The sequence below is a fragment of the Hippocampus guttulatus genome, chromosome 17, assembly GCF_054856545.1.
Source record: "Hippocampus guttulatus isolate MCC_2025c chromosome 17, RoL_Hgut_1.0, whole genome shotgun sequence".
In the NCBI taxonomy this organism is placed as follows: domain Eukaryota; kingdom Metazoa; phylum Chordata; class Actinopteri; order Syngnathiformes; family Syngnathidae; genus Hippocampus; species Hippocampus guttulatus.
In genome coordinates, this window is record NC_141277.1 from 6,066,605 (window position 1) to 6,094,485 (window position 27,881).

Below are 27,881 nucleotides of genomic sequence, written 5' to 3' on the forward strand. Positions count from 1 at the left end.
AACTACGACATTACCTTGAACTTTTACTATCCAGTTGTGAAATGAAGACATCAATTTGAACATTTAGCCGATGTAGGAATAACTTGGGGCTGAACTGCATATCTACGTAACTGACAAAAAGGAAGCAGTTGGAGGAACATTGTGCAAATAGGACTAGCTGATAAAACCATATTTGCCATATATGGACATGCACGTGCGTATTGTACTCACTCACTTTAATGTTTGTAGTGGTATCGATTTATGTGGAAAAAAAAGAACATTATTATCTTTATAGGGGCAGACGCGGCTCTTGTCTGGGATTTCATCAGACTGCGCTGCTGTAACTTATGTTCTGGCTCGTGAGAGCATTTCCAAAATATGATATTCAAAATAAACTGGATGCACGTTTCGGACTCTGAGGTCATACGCTCAAGTGGTAGTGAATGAAAACACATTTGTGAGCAAATCAATGTTTACAACCTCGCGTGTTTATAAGAATTTCATTGGGGCGGGAAAAAAATGCAATAAAGTAGCAGAAGGCAATATTGCGGGCCGTGAGCGATACGTGTGGAACAGGTCCAAGCGCTAATGTCACCAACAGAGAGGCCGAGCACAAATATTACACATGCCGGATCAGCTTCGGATTGGGAGTGTGCTGTGTTTACGAGTCGAATACGTTTGATTAAACCCAGTACTAAATGACGAAACGGCCATTTTGGAACCAGCTAGTCGACCTCGAACATGCATGTACACAAACAAAAAGTCAAACACTCACACACAGGCACACACATGCATACATAATGTCGGCGCTGCTTCTACAGCCGAGGGAAGTAATGAAAACAAATGGCAGAGTTCTTTTCCCGCTGGGACCCGAGAAGGAACTTAGTCATCAAGCTAATTTTATTCTTGTCTGGCCCAGAGACTCCATTTCCTCTGGGTGTTTTTACAAACGCCGAGTTGCACCACGCCATGGCTCAGTGATGGATATGAGGGCCTGATGACCGGATGGCAGATGCTGGCCCTGTAACTCAAGCTCCAAACACTCACTGATGACCCCTTGTGCAGCACTCCCCCCCCCCCCCCCCGGCCCCTCACCCGCCCACCCCCCTTCCCACTACACATAATCTTTACTCAATACCATGCTCGGGACGCGCATTCAAACATGAACTTTCTCAAACAAAAATTGTAAATATCGTCATCGGCATACATTTGGAATGACAATTTGGCATCATTCAAAATGTTGACGCGATTGTATTATTTTTTTAAGGCTATCACTTAATGATCGTCGCAATTACGATAAAAGAACTAAAAAAAGAAATCCGTCAGTTCAAGTCCAAGTGAGCAATTTTTTGATAGCTATTAAAAGATGACTTTTAAGCTAGCTTCAGCTAAGATAATAATGTTGGTCATATTTTTGTACAAATTACAGCGAAGTGACGGATTTTCAACGGGATTAGCATCTCAGATAGGTATGTCCTGCTCATATATTTTTTTAAGAATAGACTCAACTGTTTGTGCTCCGAATGTACATTCGAATGTTTCATGGCCAACTGTGACACTTTTAGCATTGTGCTGAAAATGTTACGAATCCAAGTTTTGACATTTCAAAGGGGTTCCATTCCCACGCTATGTACAACCAGTCGAAATGACTCTTCTGTTGCTTTTGCTTGAAGTTAAGATTAAAATTTCATGTAATTAAGACCAATTATAGCACTTTTAGCGCAGTGCTGAACATGTGCTAGTCGAGCAGTTTCTGAACTTTGATGTTTCAAAGGGGTTAGCTTAGCAGGCAAGGTTTAAAAACGTAAAAAACCCACTTCTGTTGCTGATGCTTTGAATTGACATGAAAATCATGTTTTGAAGACGTTTAGGGCAGTGCGTTGGCCATGGGTAGGGACCCTGCCATTCTGCTCACATGCTACAAAGATTCAATATTTTAACACAATTTCAAAGAGGTCATGTTCATCCTGTAGACTCGATTGTTTCTGATGATTTGAATTGCCATCAAAATGTGATGTTGTTGGTGATTGTTTTGTGAATCCTATCGCAAAAGGCAAGCCTTGATTTTAAAAAAAAAAGGTGATATTTAGCCATGCAAATAAGTACGTTTTTTGTTTTCTGCTTGTTTGTTTTGTTTACCAATTTTTATAAAAAAGTACTTGAAATTTAAATCCATGTCATGATTGCATGACACGCCTCAAACATGGTTGACCGGCTGAAAATTGTCTATTTTCACATGATTTCAAAGCTTGCTATTATTTATTTATTTATGTGGGTGCAGATCAGCTTTTCTTCCTATGTGACACTTCATCTTAGAGTCAGTGCAGAACAATGCGCCTTTTCCTGATAAGTGTGTGGATCAATAATGCATGCTAAACTCCAATTTTGCCCCAAGTTGCCGTTTCAGATGAGAATGAAGGGGGGAGCGCATGTCACATTGCTTCATTGGGTTAGCTGGATTAGTTGGATCACTATTACATCTTCCCATCACCACTCGCACCAAAGTCCCATATTGCAACATGCGCACAGATGGGAGCAGAGGACACTTGGGACGCGGCGGAAAGAAAGCCAAATGGCCTCTTGTTCCCACTCTTCCGTTAGCAGCCTCATCGCCGCCGCAGCCAGCATGGATTATTCAGTAAGCGTACCCTTTTAGTCGTGGCTTTGGCCCGCACCGGCGACATTAAAGAACCTTATTGTTGTTGATTTGTTAGTACGCGACAACTTCCAGGAGAGGGGGATGACATTAAAAAAGCATTTAATACACCGGAGCGCGGCGGAGAAACGACGTCCGCTGGGAACGTCTTTCTCGGCGGCGTGGCCCGCAAATGCGGTGAAAACACGGAAAAGATGGCTTTTAGTGTGACTCGCACTCATCTCGGCAGATGGGTGACTGACAGTTTGGAGCGAGGGGGTAAACAAACGCAGTTTATGATCAGCATAATCAATTTGACATCAGCACGGGAAGACAATGCGTGGCTGTATTTTATTTTTTTTTTTGAAGAAAAAAGCGACAACTTGTTCCTTTGCGACTCGAGCCTGTGGCAGGAGATTTTTCTTTTACCACCCGCCAAGAGAAGCCTTAACATCAGAGCAGAATATCAGCGGCACCCACTTTAAAAGCAATCCTGTATGCATTTAGATTGCGGGCTGACAGGTTGAGCGCCGGCCTCCTCCCCCCTTTTGACTTTATTACAGAGAAAAGCACTGCTCGTCCTTCTGTTTCTCCGCTTAGGCTCATCATAAAGCGAAGAAGTCAACCTGGAGATGAAAGGTATCTCACATTACTTGAACATGAAACGGCAGCTTATGCGACCTGTTAAAAAAAAAAGAAAAAAAAAAGAAGCATGCAAGCGTCTTTGACATGATTTAAGGTTGTTATGTGACCGTAGACTTTTTCCGCTCTCAATGTTCAAAAGAGACTAATAGGGGAAATTAATAGCTTTCGGCACATGCACACCACTGTGCAAAAGTCTTAGGCCGCCTGAAGCTTTGTTGTTTTGACATCAGTCACTGGGAACTCGCATTATTGAGGGCATCCTAGGTTTACGATAGTTCCTGTAGCAGCAACGCCACCTGAATTCTTGTGCGAGTCAGAATACGCAATCGTCTAGCATTAACCAACTCTAAAGCAGCAGTACAGTCAAATTAGAGTGAATATTTGGCTGAAAACTCCCCCGGTACGCCATAAATACAAAACCATCGAATGGAAAAACACAAAGTCTACGTGTATAAGACGCAGCCGTCTGCCTCAAAACTCCTTTTACGCAGACGTAACGAAGTGTTTACTAAACAGCTTTTGGTTGCCATCGTTGCCTTCCATCCATTCGGTCGCCTCAAGGCTAAGTAGTGGAGGAAGGCGTCGCTCGTAAATGGGAACCACTCAAACCTTTCATACTTCCATTACGATAAGGGAAAAGGAAATCAATGCGGGTTGGTTCTCCGCCGCAGTGGCTACGGAATACAGATGACAACTATAAACCAAGGTGAGCGTGTCCGGCTTGCAAGCGAGGGCCACAAAGAAGCGACTCATTTTGGATCGGAAGGCTCTCAAATGGGAAAGCCTTGCTCGCGATAAGGGTTGAGTAACCCGGATATCAGCTGCCGGGGCAGCTTGCGACTTACTCTGTCCCGTTCGTGAAATCGATCAGACACTGAGTTCGGTTTTCATTTGGCTGTGTACGTCCATTGACTTAGCTACTTTAGCTTCGGCACGTTCTATGCTGTCTTTGCCCTGAACACTTGCTAGCTAACTACTGTCGACATATTTACCAAAGATTGGAGTATTTCACGAGTATGAAGTCTGAACATTCTAGTTGCAAGCAAATCCAAAGTTACTGGAGCAAAAATCAAATAAGGGGAGTCATGTGATTATTATTTGTAGGTCATATCCTTGTTCAGTCACCGCATGTACTGTACGTAGTCACACAATGGCTACTTTGCACTCAATAGTTGCGCTAACACGTTCACCATCACATAGTTTTTGTTTATGGTTCCACTATGGTCTATATCTTTGTCTTCTCAATCAAGTGCATGATTGACATGAAGTTATTGTTTGGCCAGCTAACAGCTAGCTAAACGGAGAAAGTTAGTCAAGCTAGCTAGCATGACTTTGTGGGTCTTATAGTCGAGTTCGGTATCATAGATATTGTCTCACTTAACTTGAGTGGTGAACCTTTCATTTTGACACGCTCTTTATCCCCCAAAAAATGTCATCCTTAAATCCAAATATATTCATCTACGGCGCTCACGCCATGATTCTTGCTTCATGAGGTGGGCCCAGCATTCCGCGTCAGGGCATCGGCTGCAGGAAGGTTGCCAGGTTAGCTGGCACGACAAAAATGAAACAAATGGCACATTATGTATAAAATGCAGATTTTCACATGCAAACAGTCGGCAAGTCTGATGAATGCCAAGTCAGTCCGGTTCTAAAATAGGCAACTTAAGTCTGACTCCCATGAAGCCATTTGACTCGAGTCCCCGCACCTTTGGTACCACAAGTAATTTACACTTGGCAACAAAAAACAACCCGTGCCCTGTTTTAAACATGTTTGGTAATCCAACCAAGGTCTTTATTTGCCCTCATCCATTATCCGAATGAGGTGTTGGCTCTAAGCAATCCAGGTGTCATGGTAGCAACATAATTTCTATAAGAGAAAAAAAACACTTTATCATTCAAAGAGGGCCTGTTGGGGTTTATCTCTGCTTTGAAGCACTTGATCCTCGCTCATGTCTGCCATTTGGGGCTCATTGTGTCATGGAGGAGGTCACAGGGAGGGCAGCATCACCGGCTGCTGCTGCTTCTTCTCCTCCTACGCCCTTACGTTATGTTGTCTGCCCTCACAATCCCTGGGATGGATGCAGGCAAAGACCGGGGATGACATCTCAGAAAGGAAAAAATAAATAAACAGGTGTCACTATGTCCGCTGACTGGAAAACCCATTTAACTAATCAGAATCCAGAAGTAAAAGGGAAAATGACATTATTCAAACGTCTGAAATGTATTGCGAATGAAATCTCTGAATTCACCGCATGGGGTCTTTCTGGTTGATTGAAAAAAAAAAAAAAGTCAAATCATGTGTCACATGAGAAGCCGTGTGCTTTCCTCAGCATATAAACCGTGCCACCACAGAAAACCTTCAGTGAGAAAAAAAAATGAATGCAGATGCTGCGGTCAATCTTAAAGTATCAGCCATTACAACATTTGGAGGAGTGATCAATCCCCCCCCCCCCCCCCCCCCCCCTCCCCAATCATCTCCACTTACTCCTCCAGGTCATTGCTGTGTCGTCAGCTGGCCTGAGCATATGTCTGACATCTCCGCCCGTCTGTCTGTCTGTCTTCGTCCGATCGTCCTGACGCCACTCCCCCCCCCACCCCCACCCCCAAAACACTTATGTCGCCGGCCCTGTCACTTGTGTCGGCCGGTGGCCAGCGTAAACATGTAGCGAGCACTTGATATGTTTGTACGGGGATTTGGGGATGAACATTAGCGTGCTTGGAGAGCGGAACATCTGGTGAGGGGAAAAGGTTACAGTGGAGGGATACCACCGGAGCCCGGGCCCTGTGTAGAATTCCTTCCATCAGATAAATCAAGACACTGAACCACTGAGAAAAAGAAGAAGAAAGGGATGGGACTTTAACTCAAGATTGCCTGGAAGTGGAAGAGCGGGTGTTAGAAAAGACAGCCGTGTTCATCTAAAATGTCCATCTCCGTTTCTGGGCTTCTGTCTCCTTCTTTATTTGCAATAGTAGAATTTCAAAAGTACCCGTGCCTGGAAAGCAAAGCGTGTAGAGTGCCTGTCCCCAAAATGCACAGCTTCCATCATTGCCAAAAGTCTTTCCAAATGTCCACACACTCTCCCCCGCCATTATTGCTTGATTACCTCCCTTTGTGAAAATACGCTTCTTCCTTGAAAATCACACCATGTTTTAGTGGTTCATGAAAGAAGAGTACAGTATTTTGTAGGTGGAGCCTAACATTCTGGTACAGGGTCGGAGTTGTTTTCGTTGCAGGGTCTCTGTCGATCTGCGGCGCTCAATTGACACAAATAGTTTGATTTTGTTCGCGGCTTCCCGCACCTGTTGCTAAGTATCTCCGAAGCTTCCGCATCCGCACCCAAACTTCTCTTGGTCCAGATATATTGCTTCAACATCACTTCACTGATGGCAATTACTCCTTTCCTATTATTCATCTTAAGGCATCTTAAGGTGTTACGGAAAGAGCTCAAAAATACACAAATAGATCAGTTTAGATGCCAAATAGCTGAGGTTAGGTTGCCTGAGACACTACTCAGCCCCCCACCACCACCACCACCACTACACACACAATAATTGTCCCCCTCCTCCTCGTCACGCTGAGGCAGCGATGAGTAAAGCGCACGTCAGGAGATGTAGGACGTTCTCGGGCAGCCGACGAGATGAAGCTGTCAGAAAAAATGCCGTCAACGCCAACACCCGAGTATCAAGGGCACGAGTGCGTCTCTTCCTCCTCGCTGCCATGTCCTCTGTTGCTTAATTACGCCGCGTGTACACTGCGCCTGCTATTGTCAAGATCTTGACGTGGCACCACTGTTGGCAAGCGCCGGGCCAAGTTTTGACACGGTGCCCCGAAGACTGCGCTGGTTCATGCTGTGATGACGGTTTGTGTGCAGAGGCAAGTTTGCTGATGCTAGAATGAGGAGGGGGGGCGGGGGGGTCAAGACTTCCTTATGATGAGCTATCTTTCAGTGGCAGAGGCAGTACTTACACTCTGTACTTAAGTAGAAGTACATATATATGGAAACAAATATTCTTGTAGAAGTAGATTCAATTGATCTTAGGTAATAAACATTGTGAAGTGGTACAAAAGTAAAATGTAACAATGAATTTTGACTATGAGTGATGTGCAATACCCGTTTTTAATACTTTTCCCAAAGGTAGAAGAAATGAAGTGGCAAATAAAGCGATCAGGTCTGAACTTAGAACGGGTCTTTTATGAGCAGCATAACAGGATAAGAAAAAAAGATGACAACAAGCAAAAAAAAAACCAAACAAATGGAATGGTTTTTTTTTGTAATAGTGGAGAATGTTTGGATGCCAGAAGCCGGTCGTTTTTAGCCTGGCACGAGACACAAGCATTTGCCGTTGAATCACGAATCGATGAATCATATTTTTTCATCATAGTAAAGCGGCCACCGTTCTTTTGCACTCTAGAACATGCACAGACGTTTTTTTGACTCTGTCGCCTTGTTGGACGGACATTTTGCTGCTCAACAAAGCTTAAAGTCCCAAGGCACCTGAAAAATCTACTTTCGTATTTGTACTTCGTTACTTCCCGCCACCACTACTTTTTCCCTTTTGGGACAGTGAGCGTCTTTGCATGTGGAAACAAGTCCAGTCCCAGCGTGATTCTGCACATGGTTGTCACATTAGGACCCTTAAATCATTTGATTTGAAAACAGTTTGGGATGAGTCAGTGCGCGTGCTCAGGTTTCGTTGTGCATGCTCTTGTAAGATTTGTGTCGGAAACACTCCGAAAAAGTACATTGCAAGTTTCCACCAACTTGAGCTCCGGCCCATGTGGACTCCAGAAACAAATGGACAAATTGACACAAATCCAGAGAGGCAAGTGTGAGTGCTTGCTTATTACTTTTCACGATTCATAACTTTTTTTTTTTTGTTAATGTTTCCTATACAACATTTTATCAAACAGCCTCCCATGCTACGTGACCGTGACCAAACATTCTGTGATATGTTGACTATTTTTGGGTGGGAATTTTTTTGGAATCGTTAGGAAGTGGGAATGATGTAGTCTTGCCCCCCCCACCCCTTTCTCCCCACCCACCTCCCCTTGGGATGATGGCTTTGGGCGCTGGCGTGAGAACAGTAGCTCATTCACTTTTCATTCAACAGCTGCGAGCGCACGTTGCTTGTGCATTTTCATACATTGTGCTAATTACAGTGTAGTGCTGAATTCTCATGCCGCATGACCTGAGCGTTTTCATGCTAGGAAAATCGATTTGGACTGTACCCATTGAAATCCTGTTTAGTTTTCTTTGGATAATAATGTATTTTATCATCTGAGTAATTCAGGTTTTTTTTGTTTTTTTTTGGTACCAAATCTCACTAATCCTGAGCTAGCCTAGCCTCACAAACAGCTTACTACATTAGCTTTATGTTGTGAGAAAGTGTCTCCCATGCTCCATGAGCTAAGTTTTTTTTCTCCTAATTGAATAAGCGTCAGTCTTCAAGTCCAATCAGCTCCTTTTCTTCCAAACACAAAAGCAGTGGAAACTCTCTCAAAGCGTGCCTTGCGTACTTCACACGAGGGCTGACGGCAGGAAGCACACTTCACACCGCGCTTTGACCAGGAAGTAGTTGACAGCTCTCTGTGCCCTGGCCTTCTGCTAATTTCTCCACTTCCTTCCCCCGCTAGCCTAGCTTAGCATCAATCACCTCGCTCAACTCTCAGCGCTAGTGCAAACCAATTTCCTTAATGCTGATTGCACTGTAAACTAACTCTCCTCACCAGCTCTGGCTCTTGTTCTGCAAGCCTCATTCATTCTCGCTCGCTTCATTTCCTTCCACAGCTTCCTCTCGCCTCGACGGAGCCAAGATTGGAGCCGCCTCGCTAGAATAGACCAGCCTAAAAAAAGAAAAAAACCCAAACTATCAGACGGTTCTACTTATAGCTCGGCCAATAACAAGTCATTGTCAAAACTATTATTTGTTGACACAGCTACATTCCGGCCTAATCTCCCTTTCCTCGATGAGTCCGTCTTGCTCCACAATCTTCCAGATCGTAATGTTGCGGCTTTTGCTGACACAACACAGGTTGCTCTCGAGTGCAGTGGTGGGCAAAGTATGGCCCGCGGGCTAAATATGGCACATTCTGTTTTTGAATCTGGCCCGCATTTTCAGCCGTAGGAGTCCTGTAATATTTGTTGCAAAAATTTAGCTAGCTAGCTAGCTATATGAGTGGTTTCAACATTTGTGTCCAAATATACATTGACTCCAAACTTTTGATGATAACTCTTAGCATGTCATTGGGATTTTGAGTTTATCTTGTGTCGCATGCTGAATGACCGCTACATTTTTGAACAATGCCCCGAGAAACCGGATGATCAATGCCGCTCGACTCCAGGCACGTTTAAGTGAGGTGAGAGCCACCCAAGTGTCACGTTAAACCATTCGGAAGAATTTATATCAGTGCGGTCTGCTAGACCAGCTCTGACCACGCCACCAGGCATAGGCGTCATCGTCTCGCATGGGCCAGAGAGCATTTACGCAGGATGAGGAACAAGTGGGCCTCAGTGTTGTTCTTCTGATGAAAGTCGATTCACGTTGAGCAGAAATGATGGCCCGTCAACAATGTTGGAGACGTCAAGGAGAGTGCGATGCATCAGCCACTGTTGTCACCAGGCAGTGGGCAGGTGTTTCCAGTTCGTCCAGAACTGCCCCACACTTTGTGACCAGCCCATACAGCCTGAATGACATTATTCATCCAGTGCCCTTACATGAACAACACGGACCAAAGTCTCGTGTATCAGCAGTAAAGTAAGAGAGCAACTCTCCCAGAATGCATCCCAGGCTCCGCTTCCCTCTGAGGCATGAGAAATTCCTTACGCGTCTCTGAGCTTTTGGAGTCACGGTGGACGCAAGAGGAGGCCAGCAACTATTTCTCACCTTTCTCAGTGTCCTTCGGCCCCGGCCCGAGCCGGAAACCCGGGAAATAGCATTTACATGTGTGCTTTCATCCGCCATCGAAGGCCACAGCTCCTCCTCTGCCAGCGCCCCGAGTGGCGGCGAGTAAACAGAGCTATACTTTAAATGTCTCCTAAATCATTTTAATTCCTCCTCGGTAGAGTCTTGTGGAATGTCGAATTAGAGGACGTTGTCAGTGCAGCAAGACCACAGCAGACATTCGCTCTCACCTCGACCGTGTCAAATTATGGGATGTCGTGCAACAGTCTTCTGGAACCGCGAGTGTTCGCACCACAAGGGCTTTTTTTGTTGCGCGCCGACAACTCCCTCCTGCTCTGTTTTTGACATCAGTTTTGAACTCTCGCCGGCCAAAGCGTGAGCTCCACTTGAGATCAAGTCAGAGCTTTTTCAAAAGTTTTGTTCTGTTACAACGTTACCTTCGGTGTGTCACTCTCGTGACGCTAAATTAGGCATCAGAAACATACTTGTTGTGATGCAATGCAGTTGCATACAAAGTGTTGATAGAAAACATATTTCTGAGATCATATTTGGATGCCTTCCAATTTCTAGATAAGTTGTTTAAATTCACCTTTTCCATTGCTTTTATTATTTATGCAATCATATCAATGTGCAGGACACACCGCTTGAAAAGAAAAAGTATTTTACAATCAGTTTTTATCCCGCATCGATGCCTTTTATTTCCTGGAGGCCGATTCTGTGGGATAGTGCTGAAACATTTCCCGCTTGAGTTCAAAGCTTATGTGATGACAACCTGACGTATGTGACTCATGAGGTCGGTTGGGTGATGCCGCCCGCATAATGGCGATGCGACGCATGAACAGACTTAAAACACTCTTTCCGTGTGACGTTCACGGTCCGACTTCACTTGTGCCGCTGTATTTCCCAGATTGCGTTTATTTTGGTTTGTGCCTATTGGGCTCCTCCCTCTTTTCCTCAAGCTGGCACTGCGGTGTCAGGTCTTTCCCAGCGCCAAGATTGATGGGAGCGGGGTGGGCCTGAGGGGGTGCGCAGAGAGGTAGTCCCCGGCTGGGACTACTCTCTGCTGCGCCGAGCGCTGCACAGCCGCACAGGATACATCAGTCAATCCTGCCGCTGGCTCACATACAAGGCTTGCCGTTGGACGCCATACGGGGCGGCGAAGAAATCGTAGCCGCGCTCGCTCTGATCCTAATGGCTGGTACACAGCGGTTCATGTTTCAGCCTTCTGCGGGCCCCTGCCGCTGACATGCTGCTACATTATGTTTAGCCTGTGTTTTATTTGGCTCTCTTTGGTATGGTGTAGTGGAATAGGAAGTTAGGAGGAGGCGGTTGCGGGGGGGGGGGGGGGGGGGGGGTGTTGCGGGGGTGCTTGGTTGTTGCACAACTTGAAGGCCCAGAAGGAGGGCCACTCCAAAACAAACAGTAGGAGGCTGATGCCTGCCCGGTGTGCTTTACTGACTGCACACAAACGGCCGCATTACGTGCGATCCAGGCCGCAGATGGAGCAATTTTGTCGCCCCCCGTTTGTGTGTTTTGTGCGTGTGGTGTGATTTGTAGAGTAAATCTCAACAGGTTCACTGCCCCTCCACCCATTCATCCGCCCCAGACATATGCCCTCGAGTCAAATCATCAGGGGTGCACAGCACTGGTGGGAAGTAACAAAGTGCAAATACTTTGGTACTCAACTTAAAGGCCTTGTAAAAATGAAAATAAATTTGACACACCACAGACAAGAGTGTAGTAACCAACCCTGCCAAATTTCAAAATCAACCCCAAAAATAAATAAACAAATAAATAAATAAATAAAACACTGTGGATGTGCCCGCTGAATATGTTGAAAACATGCCATGTTCAACTTTCAATCATCACGACTCGTGCCAATCGTCCAACCACGTCACCGGGCAGCGGTTTTAGCCACAAAAACAAATCTGAAAGAGAAATGGTGAAAAATAGTTTAATGCTGTAGTGCTACTCTTCAGTGCGTCGTAATGTAGTTCTCAATCTTTTCACATATTCAGTAATTATCTTAAAACAATATGAGGCCTAATAATCGTGAAAAATAAAGACCTCTCGCAAACCCTGTGCACATGTCTGCTGAATGCATAATATATATTCGCTTAAAGCCTCTGGTAGCTGGAATATATCCCACTGGTTGGTTATGGGGCTTTCCAGGCCACAATGAGAGGCTCTGGCTACCTGCTAGCTTGGGAGCTAACAGGCTCATGGGACTCCTCTCAGAGGCCCGACGCGTGGCAGGCTCATCTGTGGCGCCACCTCCTCACTTGGGAATTTAAAGACACCAAACTTTTGTGTAAGATGTGGCATCCACGGAATTTGCATTTTTGGGGTATGGGCAGAGCTAGCTAGCTAACTACACACTTTGGTGGCAGAAATGGGCCTAGTAACTTCCAGTTGCGCGAGATAGCCAATGATATGAACAAAAATGCACATTTTTAAATAGGAAGCAAGGGTTTTCGTTGTCATGAGCTAATTTGGCACGTTTTTTTGTTGTTAGTTAGTCCACATGGTTAGCAAAGCTATGGCAACATGTTTTGATAGCATATGTGTCAAGATAGCTCTTCGTTTAAAATATATATTTTTAAAAAAGGTGATTTTTTTTCTTCATTCCTTACTAGCACCATTTGTTCCGCAGAATTAATTTTCTATATCATCAATTCAAACTTGGTCCTTTTTTGAAACATAATTATAAAAGTTGAATCCGTTCTTCTACAAGTACTAAACAGTCGTTGAAACACATGTATCTATTTCTACCCAAGTACGGAGTGCGAGTACTTGTATCCCCCATAGTCTACAAGCGCCTTCTTGGACGCGGATGTAATGTAGATGTGTTTAGAAAAGGCAGCCGCTTGGCGTTGTCTGGCACGTACGCCGTATCGAGTTGTCGCATGTTTGAAATAGTCGAGATCACCATTCTCCGCCACTTCTCGTCTGGGGCAGCCCGGACTGCACGGCGACATAGTTGGAGGGATTCCTGGAGCAAAGCTCCCCCCCCCCCCCCTCCTTTCCCCTAACACATCCACATGCTTGCATGGTGACACACATGCATGCGCGCACACACATACAAAGGTACTACCAGTGTGGAGGGGGGAGTTGGATTGCCCTGACAAATTACCCACAACCACGCCACTCTGGTGTCTCAGCATGGGGGAAAACTGGATTTCCCAGTAGGAGGCGGGTGGATAAGTGGAAGGTCAGAGATTGGAGTCCGGGAGGGCAGCCAGAGTCCACATCGTCTCTGTAGAAGATGAGGAGTACAGGGAGACTACGCCGGCCGTATTTTTTTTTTCTCCTCTGACTTTAATACCATGTCTACAAGAACATGGCAATTAAATATGGCTCATTTTAAAAATAGCTTTGGTCTTTCCCAGTTTTAGGCGAAACTCTGGCCAGCTGTTTTTTCAGCATTTATATGTAGCCCAAAAGAAAAACAAAACCTTTTTTTTTCTCTCTTTTGGTCTGGCTCATTTGTAGGACGTTGGTTTCTTATATTGGAGTGGGCCAGAAACTCCGTTTGATGTTATTTTTGCCTTTTTCCGGGGAATGACTTGCATCAGATTTCTGATTGGCTCAAATGATAACCACGATACAGATGGCATTTTCGCTTCACGTCAAATTCATATTCCACTCACCCTATGAAGTTCCTCTGACTTCAATTGCTAAAATGATCCTATGCAGCGTGTAACGCCACCCGTTGCTTTGGCATGCAATTGACAGCCTAAGTCTTCACGTGGATCCTGACTATCTTAAAAAAAAAAAAAATCTGAGACTTCTGGGAGTGGGGGAATAATTGAATTTTCAAGTGTTCCCATGCAGCCTAAATCTCTTCATCCACTCCATCACCACAACCTGCTCTCGTTGGCGCAGACTTAAGTCAGAGGTGCGCTTGTTTTATGTGTGTGGACACGCTTGTGCGGAGAGGCAAGAGGGCCGCCGCTCCAGACTGCCGGGAGAGGATTAGGAGTCTGGAATGCAAGACACTCCTTGACCCCGGCGCGACCTTCCCGACTAAATCCCTTGCCCATATCTGTCCCTCATGGGTCATGATCCAATTGGTTGCCCTTTGAGAATGCTGACCCCTCGCGCAACCTCCCCACTCGGTCTGCTCCAAACATCTCCACACAGCGACGCCATAAGCTGGCTCGAAAGTTCTAGAAAATCCCCCCCACCAGTAGACCTACTTAAACAAGTAGAAATATATATGTATCTCTCTTGTACTGCATTTCAAGTGTCTATGTACACTTAAAACATAAATGAAGCGGTCTCCTTTCTCCTCTTTAGGAGGCCCGGGCGACGTTCCATTTGCGAGTGTGTCAACCGAGAGTGACGTTAATGGAGGCGGAGAGGAACAAACACATCAGAGCGGCGGGTGAGTGGCAGTGACACTGAGCAGAGAAAGAGAGAGAGAGAGAGAGAGAGAGAGAGAGAGAGATGGGTGGTGGCAGGCTTTCTTTCTTTTCACCGGCGTCCCACATGACATGGCTGCCTGGAGAGACGAGAGACAGATGGGTGTCCTGCTCGCTATACAGACGCCCCTTGAATAAAATATCACACTTGTGATTAATTTATATTTCATCTGCATAGCGAGCAGCGCCCTTGTCTCGTTCGTCTTGTGCTGTCCATCACGGTGCGTGGCATGATTGATTTTAACCGGTGCTGATTCAAATGGCGGGAAGAGGATGTTGTGGAATTGCGCTCAGAATGGGAGGGAAAGCGGAAAAAGGGACACATTTTCAAGTCTTGACGTTTGATACATTTTAATTTTTACAGCACGGTATTAACTAATTGACTGGAATTGGATCTGTCTAGTAGGTCACCGGGTAAGATAACGACAAGGGGATAAATACGTTGTAAAGTCGTAATTTATTTGGGGCGAGGCGTCTATTTATCATTTAGCAAGTTGTATTTTAAATGAGGCAACTCAAATTTGATTTGGCGCACAGGGTCTATTCTGCAGAGGCCCGTCTGAGGGAATGTGGTGTAGATTTATTGAGTGAGCCGGCATTTTTTAGGGGGCAAGACATTTATGAGACATTTTCAATGAGTCGACATATGGTTTACTGTATATGAGATGAGACTTATTTGATCCTGATGACATCGATGAATTTGTTGCATGGCACACGCCGCCTATTCCAGCGGCGGCCACTATTCGAGGAAACATGGGATGCATCCGTCCTTCCGTCCACCCACCAACCCAGCCCCCCCCCCCCCTCCCCACACGACCCTGAATTTAGCCAACAAGAGGTTTCCCTAAAAAAAACTTTCCTTGTACAAAAACAGCGTGTTTATGCTGCCGTGTGTGCAAATGGACACGAGCGCATCCACTTTAGGCGCCCTGCGTGTGCACCTGTCTCACAGGGTCAAATAAACAGCTGTGAGGAGCCCGCCAGCTCCGCCAACGCCGGCCCTCACCTGTGTCACCTCTGCCCGCCAGTGCCATCAAGGTGCGTCAAGGGTCCAATCTGGCATCTCTCCACCCATGGCTCCATTCTGCACCTCGCACGCTGCCCATCCCCTCACCCCCCTCCCGCCTCTGCCAATCCCGTCTTTCACTTCCTCCTCAAGGCGTCTGTCACTCACCTGTCATTCCGCTAATCAAACCCCCCCCCCCCCCCCCCCCCACCACCACCACCACCACCACCCCGCCGCACTAGCCTCTTTAAAGGCGAGGGGCGGGTGGGGGAGACCTGTCAGAGCGAGAACAGTGACCACTTGGGTCTCGGTCGGACGTTTAGCAACAACTAAAGGCGTTAAACCTCTGCTTTGGTGTTGAGTGACAGCACGTGTGGAATGGTCAAGTGTTAAATGTTGATGCTGAATGTCGCCTTATTGGAGACTCAAATTGGAGTTTTAATGGCAAGACGGTATGTTTACGAGACTGGCCTGACATCAGCTGTCAGGATTTGTTGTTTTAGGGTGCACACTTAGTACCGCGACAGTAGTACCAACAATGTTTGGACTAATGAAATATAGCACCGTGTTCTCTCAAAACAATCAAATGGAATAAAGAAATTGTTTCATAGAATAAGAAAAAAAAAGTAAACAAATGAAGGTGGGTTGACAGACAATCCAAGACAGACCCCAAGATAGAAAATCTTCCATTTCACAGTTTTCCCCAGATATGTTTCACGACTGTTTCCGAACAGGGCCGCAATTTTGTTTCATCCTCACGAAGTCAGAGAGAAAATATGACTATGAAGAATACACGGAAAGTCATCATTTCAAGAGAATACATCTGAAATAAAAGAAGCAATATATAACTTAAAGAAGCAACATAAAAATCTGCCTCATGGAGACTTACCAGTCTTCATCGTGAACATCTGAACGTCACGGAGTGTTTGTCAGCAGTTCATCTTGCGGTTTTGCCTCCGATTGAACCCCCCAGATGTTTCAGTTTCTGTTTAGGATTTGAAATTAAGGTCAAAGTACGACAGTACATGCCTACATAACCCAAAATCAGATGATTGAGTTATTTATTGTCTCTCTGCCAGCATCGTACACAAGACATTTATTGATACCTCGCAAATCAAATTGAGCGTGACGAATGCAGCGTAGCCATTGACGACCAAGCGACACCCATTTTATTTTGCGTTCGAGGGGGCTGAAAAGAAAAAGCTTTGGGTTTGTGCAATGCGAAGATCGCCGTTGGCCCTCCGGGGTGCGCGTGGGCTCCCTCCTACCGCGTCGAAAATGATCCATCGGACACGGGGGCCTTCAGGGGTGAGAAGCCTCGCCGGCAAACAAATTTGCTGCACTTTGCTCGATTACCTTTCATAGCAACGATGGGGTCGCTTATGTTTCATCCTAGGAAGGCGATAGTTGGCGTTTTTTGTGTTCAGTTTGCCATCATGTGGCCCGTCCGACTGTAATATTGTACCGCTGGTTCATTTTTTAATTTTTATTGAATTTTTTATTTTTTATTTTTGTCTCTTGTGTCTGCTGTACATCAAATTCGCATACCATGTCATCTGTTGGTAGCCCATCAGCCCAAACAGTCCATGCTAACTTTTTCCATGTCCTTTGAAAAAGAGGAGGGTTAAAAAAAAAAAAAAGTGTACCAAACTCGAGTACTTGTTGGAAGACACGTCTTTTTCAGCATCACAAATCTCACGGGAGCTGTGGAGAAGCTCTTCCAGCTATCAGTGGTCACCTCGCCGCCTGAAATATTGCACAAATAACGATCAAAGCAGCTCTCTGTGCCGGCCGGGGCCAGACAGTAAATCCAGCCTGCTGAGGGCCAGACAGTGATTTTGTTTCACATTTCCGCCCAAGACACAGGCACATGCACGGAAGAAGAAGAATAAGATAGGTAGGTAGAGAGCCCTTGGCTGTGGCCCAAACTTCAGCCGTATCAGTTGGGCTTTACTGCCACGTGGCATATGGTACAAGACAAACTGTCAGTGTTTTTTCTCCCCCCCCGCCTCTCTTTCCTGCCTTGCGGTTTGCTCGGAGATGACAGCAGCAGGCGCACGTTTGTGTCCCAGCAGCAGGCATCAGGCGGGCTTAGTGGTGATTTGGGGGGAAAAGGGGAGAAAAGGCAAAGCATCACGCCGCCGTGTGCCGCTGATGGCTCCGCGCGGCCGGCTGAACGGGGAGGGGTCGCGAGGGTGGGAGGGGGGGGGGGCGGACTTACGCCATCGCTGCGGGGGACAGCACAGTGCCGCGATTGTACGCAAACTGCAAATTGATCAAATTGTGGAGGCAAGACTTTGGGCCTATTATCTGGGTCATGTCAATGTCTCTCTGGTCTTCATTTGGTTACAAGGGCAAAAGCGTGCGTTTGACTGTGCGGCTGTGCTGAAGAGTTCAAGCTTGAAAAGCACCAAAATAGATTCTTCTCTCCGAGTGTGCGTCTGTGCCGTCCACCCTTCACGTGCGTGATGTGTACACCGTTCCTTCACGACAAACAGAGGCGCCCAACGGTCCAAACAAAGGCTCCATTTGCACCCGTGTGTCGCATCCCAACACTTTGTCGTCAAAGTGAAGCTGAGGCCCGCATAGGCTGCCCGTTTTTTAAGATTTCTCACGCGAATGAACCCAAGGTCATACATCGAAGGAAAACGAACAAACTAACGAACGGTGACATTGAAAAAAAAAGAAATTTTTAATAAACCAGTTCGGTTCATTTGAAATGTGTTAATTTTGGTCTTGCTGTGTGTCCGTACAGAGTGAAGAAGGTCAAACTGTTGGAGAATTGTCTTTTACGTTATTACGCAATACCAGTGACCCTTTTGTTTTCTTTTTAACTTGCACTTTGACAAAGTAAAAACAAATGGGCTCAAAAGTCAAAACAAAATAAAAACTAACTAGGATGGAAAATGTTAAAACGATATTTATAGCTCAGTTTGAACAAAGTTTGGATTTCTGCCTCGGCGGCTATGAGGGGCCACGTCGGCTCCTCGCGGATATGCAATCTGACATCTCCGACTCATCTTGCCCCGACTCCGCCACTCCTATCAGCAGTGATCACGGAGCCGGGCCGCAATCAGACGTGACTCAGGCGGCGGCGTATCATGCCTATTAGCCTAGCATGGTGCGTGATCGCCATCTTGTCTTGCCGCTGAGGGTGCTTTGCCGCGGCATCGTCGTGGCGGGCGACGTGCATGAGGCTGCCTGTCGTCGTCACTTGTCACGGCGTTTGGAGTTTGAGTCGCTCCCTGAGGTGCCCTGTCACTCCTCCTGGCTTCCGGCGGCTGGTAAATCAGACCCCGATTTCCGCGCAGCCCAAGTAGAACAGTTCGGTCCAGTTGTTTGTGTTCCTATTTTGTTTTTGGATTTAACAAGCGATTATTTTTGTCAAGGTCGCTTTTTTTTTAAACCACAAAAAATAAATTAGTCTGGATTAAAATAAATGACGTCAGATTTATTATCCATACATGCCTTGGTTTTATAGATCATGTGGAATCAGAAACACTCAATTAAGAACACCAGCAGAAGCTATGAACCGAAAAAAGACTCAAAGGAAGCAGGAAGCTAAATATCTGAAAAAATTGACCAGACGGCAAGACACGAATGGCTGGAAGAAGCTCATTGGTTAACACAAGGAACCAGGCTGATGAGAACAGGTGGAAACAAAACCGACGAACATTTAAAAAAAAAAAAAAAAAAAGCCCACACGCGGAAACGAGACATAAAATAAAACTAAATGTAATTTCAACAACAAAACGGCTCATGACAATGAATTAATCCAAAAGACAGTTCATCGACCCCCCCCCCCCCCCCCCCCAAAAAATGTTATGTTGAATTGACCTAAATTTTACTTCGAGGGGCTGCACAAAATAAAATCATCTGGATCCGGATATGTTTTTTTAATACATGTACATATAAAAAAAAATTGTTTAAAAATTTATATTGCAGTCATTTGTAAGGAGCGTTGGAACTAGTAACTCCAGTAAGGAGAGCGTACGGTTTTTTTTTTCTTTTCAGATTGAGAGTGCTCCCCCGATATTCAGCGGCAACTAGTGTGAAAATATTCAGAAGGCCGTCATGACAGTCGCGCGTAGGATCTGTGCCCGAGAGAGCTCTATGGCCAGCACGCCGATTTAAATGGACATCGTGACACATCATAGGCACTTTCCTTTTCCAATATCAATTCTAACATTAGAAATGCAAAGTGTTTCAAAGAAACTAAAACGCCGGTTGACTTATCTCAAATTTACTGTGTCAAATTTATTGCAGTGTTTAGTCTTCGGCTCGACCGCGGTAGGAAAACCAACGGAAACACCCTAAAAGCACTTCAAATATTGCCCGTTGGTTTATGATCACGCTCTTGTATATGTGTTTACATCCTGAGCTGTATATCCCTCGCAGCTCGTGTCAAACAGGTCTGATGAAAGCGGCTCCCGAGGCCTCCGAGCAAACATCTCGATTCCTTGTAAATCAACGGCGCTGATATTAGCTGTTGAAGGCTAAATGGCCATTATGGATCCTCAACACTTTGACATGTTGTGACCTGCCTCCTTTGGTGAGGTATGTGACGCCGTGTGTGGGAAAACGGCGCACGCACGCACACACACAAGCGAGCATTCGCATGCGTGGCCGCTAACCGCGCCGTGTGTGGGCCATGTTTGCCACCACTTAGTGACAGGTCAGACTCCCATGGTGTGATCAAACAGCAGACACAACTCTCTCCAGTTCCCACAACACTCCGCCCGCTGGAGATTGGACAATAAAAATAAGAGCGGTGGGCTTTCATCGCAGGCTTTAGCCAAAGCCCGGGCCTATTCTCGCTCACTCCCCAAATGTAAACTGTGCCCGTCTGCATGCTGAGTGTGGCGCAAAGCAACATATACAGCCCAAACTTGGCTCCTTTTTTTTTTTTTTTGCATACAAATCTGTCTTATATTAACTTGTGCTTTAATAATATTCATAATCAGGATATGAATACTGTCATGCATCTGGCTGTTATTTATGTTGGATATTGTCTGAAGGGTGCTTAGTGTGGAAGTAGAAACAGGAAATTGGCCTGCAGCTCTTTGTAGGGGACTCGATGAAAAAAAAAGGTGGGGATGGGATTTTAAATTTTTTTTGGTTCAAATTGAATTCCGTCGTCATTAATTACCAAATTACATGATCGGTTTGTGTTGTTTCATTTTGGTTCTCAGTGGTATGAGAAAAGGTAAAACATAGCCTCCGCTCCATTCTGTCGAGTTCTCAGAATTGTCCGACATGAAAAAAATTAAATTAAATTAAAAACTACAACGATGGAGTAAAACATTACGAGAAAAAAGTTAAATAATGACTGCAGTTGTATAAAAAAAATCACTTCAGTCGGAATAAATCTCACAATATATGTATTGTAGCTTTACACTTTTTTTCATATCATCCCGTGTTTATTTTTATATCGGTATGATTTTTTTCTCGTATATTTACAGCTTTTTTTTCCCCTTGTAATTAAACTCCTCTCCTCCCCCTTTTTCAGTGTGGTTCTCATTCCCTTTTGTACAAACCCTGGCGTGCTGTGGTTTGGTTGTCATGGTTACAACAACAACAGGACTACAGACTTGATGAGAACCTTTAGATTTTTTTTAAACTTCTCCCTGTTTAAAATGTTGTCAATCAGAAAAAAAAAAATTCTGCCTTTGAGTCACGTCGTCCACCTGTCTGACATCACTGAATGTCAAAAACAGTCTCGTCCTATAATCTCAATGACACTATTGTCCTGTGTGCGTTTCCCATCATGCACAAGGGGCACATGTATTCCAATATGTGCAAATGTTGCCGATTAGCCGTATCAGACTCTCGGTCGTGTCGGCAGAGGGCCAGTCCACCGAGAGGTATTGTAGTGTAGGGGGGATCCTATCTGTGGTGCTATCAGCCTCGGCTCCTGCCCGCCACTAATGGAATTGTCCTGCACCCGGGGCTGCGTATTACCATAGATCTGAGGGATAGTCACACTCCAGCGGGAGAGCCCGGTGATTTAATAACGGCCTGCTTTCTGACTCGCTTACAACATAAGAACATCAAGACGGGCAAGTTCAGACGTATAGCAAATAAATAAACACGGGCGCCCTTAAAATAGATGGCACATTTTGGTCTCGAGTGCTGACAGGACTTGAAGCGGTCGGCACGGCAGCAGGCATCAGGAGGGCACACGCTAACTGGTTATTGTATTTTTTAATTTTTTCCCTTTTTGCGGGGTGGTGGTGTGTGTGTTTGTGATAAGAGTGTGTTTTAACTGCTAACATGAGGGGGAAAAAAAACCTTCATAACAATAATCTACACGGAATACCTGTTTATGAATTTGAACATGTCACAAATACACAAAAAAAAGAGCTAAACGGACATTTAAACAGCAAAATGTTAAACTAAATCAGGGGTGGGCAACTATGGTCCTAGAGAGCCGCTGTCCTGCCTGTTTTGGAAGTTTCCCTCCTCAATACATCGGATTCAAATGATCTAGGTCGTTTTCAAACTTTCAAGCAACAGCGCTTGCTGATACGCTGACCGGAGTTGCCTACCCCTGAACCTAATCATATGCTTTTTTTTGTCGAGGAAGGTTCTGCTAGCTTAATGCTAACATATGATGCGAAAGATGGGCTAATGGAAATTAGCCTACATCGTACAGTTACTGTACGATGTACTACAGTTACGACAGTTACGACAAATTTACTGTACTACAGTAATGGACAAACAAACATTCTTTAAACACATTATTTATCATTCAAAGTTCATAATCACGCCATATATGTTGAGGGAGGAAAAATGGATAGAGCGTTGCAAGGAAGTTGTATTCATCAAATGTGGCCATAAGATGCAAGTGTCCTGGAATAGTGTCTGTTCATAATATCGAGACACATCCTGTTTGCAATATTTCACTGTTGTTAAAAGAAAACACTTGCAATTTTGGTACCGATTGTTGTCCAGGCACGTAACGTACTTATAAAACGATGCGGCGGACCGGCTCTGGCCCCAGGGCCTTGAGTTTGACCCTTGTGCAGTAGTGTGTGAAGGCTATGATTTTCCAGCAACACTTGCCTCTGAGCTACTACTATCGTGTAAAATTTAATTTCCTAGCCTCCCCCCCCCCCCCCCCGCCCCTCCCTCATCTTTCAGTCGGCCCCTCAAATCCCGCCACTTGTGTGCCTACGTACAGTGCTCATAGTAGTGCGGTGTACCTGTGTGGGCTGCGCTGGCGGGTAAGCCAAGGGCCTCTGGCTCCACATTATGAGCTTCTGGTCCACGACGCTGCGAGCTCCGCACACACCTCATGAAGTTACAGCAGCGTCGAGGCTGTCGGGAAACGGCTCCCCGCAGATTGGCCAGTCTCGGCCACACACACAGAATCATGCGCGCACCAAGATGAAAAGGTGAATCCAGATTCCAAGTATTGCACAGAGCATCATTCAATCCTCAAAGAGGCCAGTCCTCTCCTCCCCATCCTTTGCAGCCTAAATTGGAGAGGTGCTTTAGATTGATGCCTTATCTGCAGCCGACTGGGTGGCTGGCTCGAGTCTCCCTGTCTCTGTCATGGTAAACACACACACACATACACACGCACACACACACACGATACGTCCCTTTTGACCACCCCAGAGCAACTCGTTGGCTAACTCTTAAAAAGCCCAGGCAACACAATTATCTTTTATGACCTGCCAGAAAATGTTGGCTGTAGGGAGGCTTTTGAGGTCCACGTTCAGGACCTAACGGAGGAAGGAGGAAGAGGAGGGGGAGGAGGGTGGGGGGGGGGGGTCACAAGGACTTGTCACCGCAGTCCATTAGTGCCGCGCGGACACCCGCCTAATTTCATTTTGTTTCTTTTACGCGTTGTCTTTTCGGGAGTAATGCAGAATAATTTGAAATACCCCCCCACCCTCCCCCCAACAACCACCACCACCATCATTCTCTCCTGTTAAATATCACCAATCTTTCTCAAAGGTGAACAAATAGCGGCATGTGACTACAAAGCTTAGTCGTTGCATGTTTGTCCACGTTTTGGTCATCTCTTTCATGTTAAAATGTGTACGTAAAAATTTTGTATGTAAAAAAACAAAAACAAAACCACAAAAATGGCCATTCGTGTTTTTCACAGGACGGCTGCGATTTAGAAAATCTGTGCAATGCATATCCCAATATGTGAGAAATCACATATCAAAAATAGATATTGTCGCATAATCTGCGTACATAATGTACGTAACGTCAATCGTATGACAAGTTACTTGTAACAGTAGAGTCATCCGATCAGGGCCTTTGGCAATGTCGTGGTTCCCATACAGTAGCTGACTTTCATGCCGCAGATGCGTGATCAGTCTGTAGCCAACTTCCCGCTCACAAATGACTTTTGACCGACTGCCAACCAGTCACATGTCGACGGGGATAAGGCCTCTTCTGCTGCAATTCAAAATAGAGGGATGGAACTTACTCGACAAGCCATCCAAAACTATCATCAATACGAGGGCCCAACTGATGCAATTATTACGATTATTTTTTAAGGATTTTTTAAAAAGTGCCAATATCAACCGGACGATGAATCGGTCGGGTCACACACCATCCGAATCGATGGTCAATACATGAGTGTAGGGATGCGGGTTTCTGCAAAAAAGGACATTTCGGGCGGGAGGCAGTTGTTTGATCCCAGCTGTTAGTCAGGACCGCTCTTTTGTCAGATGCTGCAGCTGCAGACTCTTAACAAAAATGCTTTTTCAAACCTAAACTGTGATCTTTCGATAACACAACCCAAGCACTTTGGTGATGAGCACTGACATAAACAACACTAAACACTGATGTGCTCTTTTGCTCTACATCCCAGGTGTCAAACTCGAGGCCCGTGGGACCAGATCTGACACACCAATTGATTATTCTTTTTTCGTGGCCCGCGAAAGCAAATTATCGTGCATGAACTTTTACAGCCTCCCAGAAAAAAAGGCCATCATAAGAGAAATAGGACCCTGAAATATTCTACCGTATAAAATGTGAAAATAATGACGCAAATAATTGTAAAAAAAATTGCGCCGAAGGTCAGAGTACATGTGATGTGTGCAAATCAGGACTTTCCCCCCCACACCCTCACCTTAGTCACCTGTAACCTGAACACAATTACAACGCGGAGAAACAAAAGCTAGCGCAAAATGATGAGATTATCCCTTGAAAGTACACTTTAATTTAACACAAACAAGCTCCCTTGATGCTTTCAACTTTTAATATCTGTCTGTGAGGACGAAAGCAAAAAAAACAAAAAAAACAAACACATGATCGTCACAGACAGTAGGTTGTCTGGTTGTCCGTTTTCCTTCATTGCCTTACGTCGTCCCAATTACCTGCCCTACCATACGTGCACTGTCGGCAGGGTCATTATGTACTACTTGGAACCTTTACCCCCACTAGCATGTGTCTGGAGAAGCTACAAGAATGTCAGCTGTCATTGCCCTCCCCTTCCTCGGTCCCTCCCGCTGATCTCATTAGAGTGCAGATAGATGCGACGGCTGGCTCCACATTGTCCGTCAGAGGACCATCAGCATGCCGCGCAGACGGCAGGAAGTCAGGCTTAGACTGGAATATACCATCGACCGGGAAGACGTGGGGGTGGATAAGATCAAACAGGCTTAAATTATGAGATTACATATGATGATGATTATGTTACTATCGATGGCGCCGAGTAACGCTTGTTGTGCAATGACGGCGGGAAAAGCGTGTGCGTGTTGGACCCTTTCATCATTTAGCGTGAATTTGAATTCATTCATACATAATTTAACATGAATGACCCGATATGGAGGGTTTTCCTCCTTCTTGTTCCAAAGAAAATAAATATAATGAATAGCTATAAAAAAAATGCCAATGAAAAGTTATTTGACATTTCAACACATGGCCCTGGTCTTATAAAACCTTTTTTATTCATTTCAATGAAATTACGACAGTCCAGGGACAGTGGTAAGCATTGTGCACGCCGTTCCATGACAACTGTTACCGGGTCGTCGTGCTGGGGCCCATCGCGTTTATCACGGTCACCATCAGCAAATGCTCCTCTGACCTTTTGTTGCTCACCACTGGCAAAAATCTTTCCAGATAATATCGCGGATATCAGGAAAGCCGGGGCCTTCACTGAAGGACCCTCATTGTAGTGATGTGCGCATATGGAGGCCGTAGGACTGCGGGGGTGAGTGCCGGGTGCCCGTGTCGGCGTATCGCTTGGGACAGGCGGTGTCACACCAGGGCCCTAACAGCCCCGCTGATCGTCCCTGTAGAGAATAAAGATAAGGAGAGCGTCTGAACCCGACGTGTCCCCGGGCCCCGAGTGCCATCGCGAAGCCCGCCCCCCGCAGAAGCTGGTGTGCCTGTTAACCATCTTACCGGGGGTGCCCGCGCCTCTCTGCACGGACTAGAAATGTCTTGTGAGAAGGGGCAAACGCGCTGTGAAGACGAGAATATGGAAGCTGACAGAAATAAACGTGGGTAGTGGGGGGGGGGGGGCGAGGATGCGGCAAGGGAAGGGGGGGGGGGGTCCCAAAGTGCTGAAGAGATCGTGCTGGCATGGTGGCCAGAGGCCTTTCAGCTCAACGGGCGCCACTACCTCTCCTTTCTCCTTCCGACAAGCTGTGTGCTGCTGGTACTTCCATGCTTGCAAGCGTGTTGGTTTGGCACACACGCAGTTAGACATGCACGTGCCGTATCCAACACCACCGTCTTCATCTCTGGTTCTGTGTCAGTGTCCGTAAGATATGTGTTCACTTTACACACAGACAGTGGTGCCCGTTTGGCAAATAGTGAGCAATTCTACTGATAGGTAATTTATTGTCTGGGGCAATACTGATTACACTTGTCAAAAGGAAATTTGAATCAGCGATGGCTATATGTGTCCCTAAATGTATTTTTGATGCCGATTCCAATTTATTATTGTTATTATTTTTGTGTCCTAGCATGGTATTGCTAACTGTAACAGTTGTTGGATCAAAACATTGATGCAATGTGCTGGTTGTCCTCAAACGAATGCAACAAAACTACACTCACAGGCATATATTCTTTATCCTCACCCCAAAACGTTGAATATTACAGACTCTTACCGAGTCACTTCCAGTAGTAATAAACTAGGGCGTTGAGGGTCTGAATGACATATATGCAATATATTAAATTTCCCTGTGAGGCTTCTGGTGCCCTCAGGTTGTCGGGTGCAAGCTTTTTGAGTGTTTCCAGAACCAGAGCCAAACAAAAGTGAAGCAGGATTCTGTTTGCATGCTACTCGACTGTCACGCACGTTTCCTGAATGCCAGAGATCTGCTCAAACTGTTAGGAAAACGTTCTTCGCCGCTGCTTTTACATTAATCAGAAACGATATATCTTGTCATCGCATCCTGGCTTGATAAGGTATATTCATTTGACTGTTTGGTTTTTTCTTCATTCCGATTTAATGATGCGAATTTATCTTGAATTTCGTGCTTTCATTGAATCAGTTTTTTCTTTTTTAATGTGATTCTATTATTCCGTATATTTTTTTTCTAGCTGGTGGAATGAATGATTTCTCTCGACGAAAACCCCACCAGATTTTGGGTGCACGTTAGTTTCAAGTTGCAGTGAAAGCCTTTCACACCAAGAAGCAATATTGCATTTGTCGAGCTCTTTATCCTCGGATCCACGGTTGTGTAAAACATGATTTTTTTTTTTTGCCCAATAATTGCAAAGTTTTCAAATGGATTTCTGAGCGGATATGTAAAGTTAAGGTCACGTATTAGACAGGATCAGCCTTAATTTCCTGCACTGTAAGATGTTTTCGGTTCTAGGTGGAAATGAGCAGTATTCCAAAGGCTAGAAATGTCAACACATCCGGGATTAAGCAGTTTCTCTGCAGTGGCGCGGTTCCCTCTCAACATATGAGCAACTCCGCTTCTCGTTCTTGCCGTCTGTTTTCTTTTCTCCCAGCGCGGAAAGCTGAGCCTTACCGTATCTCCTCGTTCCGTCACGTGCGATACAAGAACAAGAGTGAATCCATTTGCAACTGAAAATTTACAAACACTGTTGTTTGGCAAACGTTTGATGACAGGCCTCAAAACGTGAAGAGTTGCGGTTGAAGTACGTCACGCCCAGAACAACAATGGATAGAAGTTTTTTTTTGTCGTTTTTTTTTAAACCTTTTAACAGGCGGTTGATCTTGGAGACATATGCTTTCATTCATTGTTTAAATTGTTCCCAGGTGTCAAACTGTCCCACTGATCAAGAATTACAGTACATGTTTTCCACTTTTAAAATTTTTTGTGGGGGGGGGGGGGGGTTC

The 27,881-nt window shown here is 45.4% G+C and overlaps 1 protein-coding gene across 1 annotated transcript in view; it reads left to right on the plus strand.

The window, feature by feature from the left end:
• The window catches only part of LOC147191744 (uncharacterized), a 168,969-nt gene that overhangs the window by 24,754 nt on the left and 116,334 nt on the right, over positions 1 to 27,881 (plus strand). The window contains exon 2 of the mRNA XM_086134189.1: positions 14,462 to 14,549. Coding sequence (XP_085990315.1) covers positions 14,462 to 14,549 — 88 coding nt within the window. The remainder of the gene's footprint in view (positions 1 to 14,461; positions 14,550 to 27,881) is intronic.